Source organism: Botryllus schlosseri, chromosome 6 (assembly GCF_051294905.1).
Source record: "Botryllus schlosseri isolate E-star chromosome 6, Bs_hap1, whole genome shotgun sequence".
NCBI classification, from domain to species: domain Eukaryota; kingdom Metazoa; phylum Chordata; class Ascidiacea; order Stolidobranchia; family Styelidae; genus Botryllus; species Botryllus schlosseri.
The window spans coordinates 28,825,604-28,834,221 of record NC_137241.1 but is presented as its reverse complement, the minus strand read 5'-3'; the positions used below and the strand labels follow the sequence as shown (position 1 = coordinate 28,834,221).

Here is an 8,618-nt window from a genome sequence, read left to right as displayed (position 1 = left end):
AGTGAGGGAAGTATTTCAGATTTGCGAGTACCGTAGGTCGCAGATATTCCCAGCTATATTTTACAGGGCATTGCTGTAGGTCGTTATCAGTGGCAAAGTCGTAGAACAGGAAATCAATGTCGGCATAAAAACTGTTCATCAAATCTCATTTGCGATGCAGTTACATTTTATTCAAATCGTTGATGAGCTTTTCCTGTTCGGTAGAGTGGCGTCCGTGTAATCTACTAGGATACGATCCGTTCAAACGGCTTATGCCACTGATATTTATGTCATGGTATTCCTTTTTCATTTACTTCATTTCCATTTCTTCTATTGCTGTGTCTAATGCCACTAAGTAAAAGGGTATTGATATTTGTCTTAGTACCATACTTTAACAACCAGTGGGCGACTTTGAGAAACAAGGGGACGACTGGAGGCGAAAATGTTACAACGTTTAGTGAGATATATCGTATTAACACGGTTAACTAAAAAATGTCAATTCAACGGAAAGTAGACGCGGAAACCTGTTTTCTGAGCTGGTTTTGGGTCTTTTTTTAGCCAATTCACCGATCAGAGTTGGGTGTCGTTTATATGTCCGGTTTTTCGGACCCGTAAATATTGGGGAGGGGGGCGAGAATTTGTGTAGAGCTTAATAAAGGGGATATGAAACGAAAAGGGTTGAATTAGTGCCAAATGCCGGAATTCTAATTCTATTCTAATCTGTGAAATTTTCTATGCTCTAATTTTAATTCTATTTTTTTGTTTCCTGTAAATCCTGCAGAACTACTGCATAATACTGCGACGTGAGCCAAACTTGGTGTACATTACACTCTGTACACAACAACCAATCGTCATTCTCATTCTTATCAGAATCTGCTCTGAATTGTTATTGGCTGAACTTGATTTTTGTTTTATTTCTGTCTAATTCGGAAAATTTTGTGAATTCAGAGAAATTATTTCTGGTCTAATTCGGAAAAAATAACTGTAGCTATAATTCTAATTCTAATCCAATTTGTGTGCGTTGGAGTCGACTTTTATCAAAATACGCCAACCTAGTTTGTATCAGCAGAAGGAATTCGTGTACCATTTAACAATAATACATTGAGCGATTACTCGAAGTTTCATGCCGATGACGTCATAATTGGTGATTCGATCGCTGATATACATTGTTCTTTACAATTCTCTACTAGTTGTTGACAATTGCCCCGACAAGTTCCAGTCGAAAATATTTGGGTTTATTTCAATATGAATATACAATTCAATTGTATATTGGTGTTCTGCACCTCCAAGAAGCTCTTCTAATTTAATAAAGCTGAATATTTTCAAGGTTGCTTTGCTTAGAGCAGAATTGTTTTTTATTTTCCCCGTTCTACAAGGATTAATTTGGCGGTAGTCTGTAAGTTTGCAGGCGTGACATAGGTTTACAATTATTGACCCTCCGTCTTCCGTTCCATCAGTTACGTGTAGATACTTTAGATCGAAAACTTAATTGTTTTAACTCAATCTTCATACGATCTCGTAGCCTGCGCGGCTGACACATGATTGTTTGCTAATGGATCAAGAAAGTACGGCTGCGCTTCGCCGTAGCGCGCTAGTCACGCCGATGGCGAGAATAGCCAGGAATGTAAACCAGACTTTCGGGCATATGATGGAGAAGAGTATGCCGAATGAGACCTCGATTTCCACGCTGAAACAGCCGATATTTCGAGCCCTTGTCACGGCGGAAGCAGTATTTGGATTCTACCTGCTACTGGCTGTTGTTTACTCTGAGTTTAAACTACGGAACGCCACTCTGACTTCATCACAGATGCACGCTAAGCGTTTGAGGTAAGAGCAAATATTTGCAGTCGACAATGGAATTAATTTCGGTCCCCAACTACACTGTGTCGCTGCCGTAACGTCCGATCCGTTACAATGATACATTGAATCGCAAATCGATACTAATCACGAGCGACAATGTGAAATTGCGATCCAGCACCAATGAATATATATATGACTATTGACTCTGGGAGTTACGCAAATTATCGGGCATTTGTTGCGACAGTTCCGTAACCCGTAGAAATCAATAAACATTTTGCTGTGTCTGTCACGCAGACGGAGTCGTAAATTCAATCGGTAGACGTAGACGTAGTATTGTGATGACAGAAATAGAAATGAAATGATTACTTAAATCCTGCTAGTGATATGTAATACGCTCATTGTAAACCTGTTCTTGGACTGAGATATTCAAAATTGAGTTGTAGTTTAAATATATATATATAGGAACCATACCTTTATTATGGACTAAGTCTTTCGAGCTTGTGTGCAATGTGCATGCGAGACCCGCGGGCTTGTAAAATCTACATTTAAACTCGAACTTGTCTGAAAAAACGGTTGGCGGGAAGTGTGCAAATATTTAACACACGTAAAAATGATTTATTCAACGTACTGTATGTATGCTCGTAATAATCCATGGCGTTTATGGTTAAACGGTGTTCGGGAGTATACTCTGCCGCTAGATGCCACCGAAACAGACTTCAACTAATGCTGGATTTTCAACTTACACAACTAGAACTAGAACTAGAATTACTCACTTCTCAAAACTAGCAACTAGAACTAGAACCAGAACTAACCACATTTAAAAACCCGCAACTAACCAACTACAACACAGCTATACAGGTCATACGAATTGCTGAATTGCAAATGAGCTTAGAGATATTCGAGATGGAATTGGCGTTTCAATACGATGAGGTTTTGGGCCCCCAAACCCACCCTTGGCTATGCCACTGTTAGTTGTGATGATTCTGAGCAAGCAATAGCTGCAAGAACATCTCATAAATGAATACCGGTATCACGATTCACGCCAAACGACGACGCGTGTTTTCTAGTTGTTATTGTGTAATATATTTAATGTGCAACTACAACTAGAACTACTTTACCGTCAACTAACTAGATAGGTTCAGTTTGTGCAAGTCTGCACCGAAATGTACGCGCTGGAAAATGCAGTTTAGGAATGGAGGAAAAATCCCTAGTAAAATTTATCTTGTAATAAAACATGTGTGAAATTATGATTATTAAAATTAATTACCTAGTTTCAGCGTTTGTGTGAATTGCGACTGATGAACATGAGTCGCCAAACGCAATGAAATCGTCCGTTTCTCTATCGTAACATATCGGTCGCCTGACAAGTAGATTTTAATTAAACAGGTACAAAGGTTGGTTACGACATTGGCGCCTTTCTCCTGCGTTTTGTGCTCACTACGTAAACCAGCCTAGATCAATTTTCCTGGCCATCGCCTGCTCACAGTGTTTGGTCAGTTGGTCACTAAGAGCAATGGATCTAGAAGTGGATGCGATAAGTGCATATTCATAAAATTCATAATGGGTGGTGCATTATGGAATGAATTGTTATAATATCGGTAGGTTATGGCATTTAGTGGAAATGTATAGGACGAATAGTTTTCAGAACTGCTGTATATTACGCGATAGTCGTAAACCATAAATGCCCGATTGTTTAATACAGTGGTTCTCAACCGGGATTCCCTCGGGCAGTTCAATATCGCCAGATATCGTCCTGGGGCAAAAAGTCAAGTAGCTAAGCCCCATTACCCCCAATACCTGCCTACCGTCGCCCAGTGTCAGTTCTTATGACTCGGCGAAAATTTGGGGTTCCGCAAGGTAAGTGTCCCGCAGGTTAATAAAGGTAAAGAACCACAAATCTAGAATAAAAGTAATCGCAATAAAAATATCGGCCTGCTGTAAATTGAATATTGGTGTCCTTAATATCAAAACAATGCATCGGCGCCAGTTGTAATAACTAACCGTTGGGGGATTTATTTGCAGCAGTTATGTTCGCAAAAATAGTTTTGCAAACAGTCCGTTTTCCCACAACTGACAGATAGGTCGACTCGCTTATCACGACCCTAACTCAATATCAAACAAACTCTTTGACAGTCCGTGATTTATTACCTGGCTTTGCTTAATCTTGCAAATACGTTTCGCATGCGTTTGATTTATCGGACTTACCCATCAAATCTGCCCCAATGAGATCAAGTTGTCTGCGGTTCGACGGCTATTTTGATTTGGAAGTTCCCGCTTAAAACTTTTAGTCATGAATCAACTGTAATTCGATTGTCAAATAACAGTTCCTCCGAGAAGCGTATAGGTTAAAAATGAGGCGATGCAGCAAGGGTTGACCGACTGTTTGTACATGAATTTCTCGCTTGTATATCCGCTTTTATTGTTATGCACGCTCGTTTTTAGCTTACTGAAACCTCTGTTCCATTATACGTATCAATTACTATAGCGCTGGAAACAATGATTCGAGTGTTTGAATTTGAACCAATACTAGTCAGCCCGCAAGTTTACCGGACCTCGACCTGACATATCGATCTCGCCGTCCGACACATGCGGACAAACCCCCTCTATTTGTCGCATGTCCTTTTATATCAACTTCCTTTACTTTTCATTCAGTGTGCAGTGTGCACTGTGCATGTGCATGCCTACTTTTTTCATCGCCTAGGCCAGGTGGGTGTCTGATTTCAAAGACTGTTTACCCTATATTTTCAATTGTCAATGTCAATATACTATGACGTCATAATTTAATATTTAACAATGCCCTTGTTTTAAAATGTTTGTTTTACATTAATTGTTGGTTTAAATGCAGCCCTAGAACTAGAATAGAACTGGTATTACTGTTTCGTGGACGCGTAAAATGCACATATCTGAATACTTGATTTCGAATCGAATCACGGACGAACTCGGATTTTGGCCAGCCCTAATTATAATTACTGTACGCATTGGATACATCGATTGCGCTGTACACCGCGGTTGGTATTGTAATTTCACTCATAAAATTCATGCGAACTTGTCAAAAAATTACTTTCTACTTTCTAATATTCAAAGTGAAGAAAATGAGTGGTTTTTCCTAAAAACTGTTCCACTAGAACCGGAGGTATTCTAATAATATAAATACCTGGGAAGGAATGCAAGCAGGCAAATTCTACTCCAGTACTCCCGAAAAAGTAGAAGTACTCCGTTAGATGGGTTAAATTGTTGCAGTAGGCTATCACAGCGACTTACTCGTAAGTAGAACTTATGACGCCACAGTCGTATGAATGACGTGGAAAGTTCAAATACGTACCTTTTATGAGACCACAACGAATATTTTCCAGTTCCACACCGCATAAAGATACTTTGATATATTTTCGACCATACTCATTTGATAAAGTATCTCTTAGCGACAAGGAGCATAAAATTCAGTTCTCCAAAAAATCATCTCTCAAGACTACACTCGAATCATTTCCAGTGATACTCGAATCATTTTGCTCAGCCCTGCTCATTAGTAACATTTTTCTTTTCAGGCGATGCTGCTTGTTCGCAATGACAGTCGGAACCGTGCATCTGCTAATCAACGAATACGCCGTGCTGGCTCCACCCACTCCGAAATCATGCGCTATGCGTCTCGCAATCCAAAAGGTGTCATACACGGCTGGCATGTTTGCGGTGTACGTGTTCTTGTGGCTGCGGCAAAAGTTATTTTACTCGAACCCTTCGTTACGGTATCTCTACTCCAAGAGACTGCGATACACAAGTTGGACTGTCTTAGTGATTATTTTATTGTGCTTCGTATGTCAGGTTACTATGACTGTGCTCGGAGTGGTAGGCTTAAATTCGGAGCACGACAATAGACTCTCCACCAGCACGCCTTGTATCAATCCACAGGAAAGGTTGTGGATGATACAGATATCTATGGCTGCGCTGTCAAGCTTTTTGGTACACATTTCTCTAATGGGACTGTTCTTGTTTCCCTTGTGCAAGCATAGCTTGGAAAGTTCTTCATTTTTTGAGCGCCGTAGTAACGGTAGCATGGTGTCTCGTAGCAGTATATATCATCGTACGTCACGGGTTGATGACGATAGCGTAGCAGCCTCACCTAGCGGGGAAACAAGGCGAAGCTTTCTCACTATAAATAACAATCATGAAGGACGTCCAAGTCTAGATGGTAAAAGAACGTCAACAATACGAGAGCAACAAGTCACAAAGCATAAACAAAAAGCAGTCGCCGCATCTGACAGACTAAAAGCATTAATAATACGCTGTCTGACATTAACAGCGATTTGCGTATTAGCAAGTATATCAGTGACAATATTAACTGTGACGCTTTACCACGGAGGATTACTAGCCACTTTTCTGTACGGGTCGAACATGCTAACTAACATGGCGTGTTGTACCGGGTGTTTCAGCCATTGGCCTTCTACGTTATTACCGTTTTGTATTAAACCCAAGAAACGGAAGACTGAACGGACAAAGAGACATTCTCATTCAGAAGTGTCTCAAAGATTAGTCGGGAGACGATACGATTCGGTGATATGAAGAACCTAAATTCAGACGTAATTTGAATGTAATATCTCGATAAATTTATTTTATACAATTGTATAGTAGATTCATATAGAAATAAACCCGAATTATTGTCGGTACGATTGTTGGTATACAATGTTCTTTCCAATTCTCTACAATAGTTGCTCACGATTACCCCTGCCGAGTGCTAGTCGTAAATATTCGGGTTTATTCAATATGAATTTGAATATACTATGCAATTGCATGTTGAAGTTCTGTACCTTCAAGAAGCTCTTCAATTAATTTTATGCATGTAACTCTTTGTCTTCAGTATTTGTTAGTCTGCACTTCAATCATACGTATTTTACTTGAAGCCTAGCTTCTCAAATGTGAAATTATGATTTTTCTGACTACCTGTATGGAATTGTGTCGTGTGGAAAGAACTTTACCGATATTTATATCGGTAATGAAGTATCGCCAAGTGGGACTTTCTTTCTATTTGTTTTTCTTCCTAATTCCACCGTAAAACGTTAAATTTATGCTATTCCTATGGATTTAATAAATCGTCTTTGACGAAATGTTAATAACGCATCGTCGTATGTACTATGCTGGTGCTGGTGTGCGTGTGGTTTCTCTGCAATTTAGACGATACTTGATAGCTGGAGCAGTATCAATTTATTATTAATTTCATCACTTCAAAACACCACAAGACTGCGATACAATGAAGAGATATAGGAATGGACCCAAACGACTTGGAGTAGTCTTTGAAATCAGACACCCACCTCGGCCTGGACGGTGTAAATAAGAGGCATGTAGCCGTGCACACTGGATGGAAGGGGATAAGGTTTAACATAAACGACTCGCGATGAAAATAAATGACGCATGTGTCGATAGGCGAGGTCCGGTAGCTCATTAGTATTAATTCAGTGTAAACTGCTTGTATTTAGATTTGACTATATATAGCTGAATACTGAAGAGGCCATAGAGCAGGGGTCGGCAACCCCTAACACGCGTGCCATTTGTGGCACGCGAGCTGATTTTTCATGACACGCCAAATGATTTTACGCAAGCGACGTATTGAGACCATGTTTTTGTAACAAGGGAAGCAGAAGTTTTCAAAATGTACAAAGCCTGTAGGCGATCCAAAATTATTTCGTAAATCAGTATAAAATAAGTCTTCTGGGGCAGATTTTACTTCTTGAAAAAATGTTCCGCGCCTCGCGCGATTTCTTGGTATCTGTTGTCTTGATTATAATGTTGGAAACCCCAATAAATAAAATATATGTATGTATATGGAACAAGTTTCTAAGAACTATGCATAATGTACAGAAATGAGTCAACCGTATTAGCAGTTATGAAAGAACATCAGCCGAATATCGTATGTAACCGTTTAGAATTTAGATGCTTCAGTCTAGGAGTGCTCACTGCTCAGTCACTGTGCAGCCTACGGGAGCGCAACATTATGATCCGCCATTCCGGCTCTGGGCATTTTCAAGCTATAGAAGACACGGCCTAGACATAACCTTCCGGACAACGTGCGACCATACGACTCCCTTGCGGTGTATGTGTTGCCAAATGATTGACGGCGATAAAACCTTGAAACAAAATAACCGCCGCATGCTGGCGAAAACGTTCGACATTGATATGTCAACTGCCACGGCGCCGAATAGTCCAGCGCCCGCAGCTTGAGCCGCACTGATCAGACGAGACCTACCGAGGAAAATAATGAGCTCCGTGTCGAAATGCGAATTTGGAATCGTGTTCGCCTCTTGGAAGGAGATTATTCTTTTAGTTCACGTGGTGTGCAAGCGATTCCAATACATCTTGAGCAACAACAATCTTTACCGCGACCTTTGCAGACAAATCTAAAGTCAGACCAACCTTAATGTGACATCAAACCGACTTGACTGATACAGTGGTGGGTACATTTTTCATCATCATCAGACCATATAATCGTAACAACACTGATTGGGCTGTCACTTACTTAATATGGTACCGAACACAGTGAACTTGGAAACGACCAAATCAACCACAGAAGATCGATCATTGCGCGACTGAAATTAAATTGTGTAAATATTACGTACATGTAAGCGGAGCGGCAGCGACCAAAATTTATTCCCTTCGCGACTAGGGCTGGGTAAAATCGAGTACCTGAGTGATTCGATTCTGAATCACGTAATATGCTTCGAGTCGGGTCGAGTAATCGACTATCCTCGTTATGACGTCATAATATAATTTAATATGTCAAAGTTCATATATGTACCTTTTATGCGACCGCAAGAATAAATGCATGTTATCCATCACAATAAAGATTCATTACT

At 40.2% G+C, this 8,618-nt stretch overlaps 1 protein-coding gene across 1 annotated transcript; it reads left to right on the top strand.

Annotated features, from left to right (window-relative positions):
• Positions 1–603: 603 nt before the first annotated feature.
• LOC145442016 (uncharacterized) lies at positions 604–6,888 on the top strand. Its single transcript, XM_080319990.1, has 2 exons — positions 604–1,806; positions 5,322–6,888. Exons 1-2 carry the CDS (start codon positions 1,532–1,534, stop codon positions 6,331–6,333), a joined length of 1,287 nt encoding a protein of 428 aa, XP_080176116.1. The 5' UTR covers positions 604–1,531; the 3' UTR covers positions 6,334–6,888.
• The last annotated feature ends 1,730 nt before the right edge of the window (positions 6,889–8,618 follow it).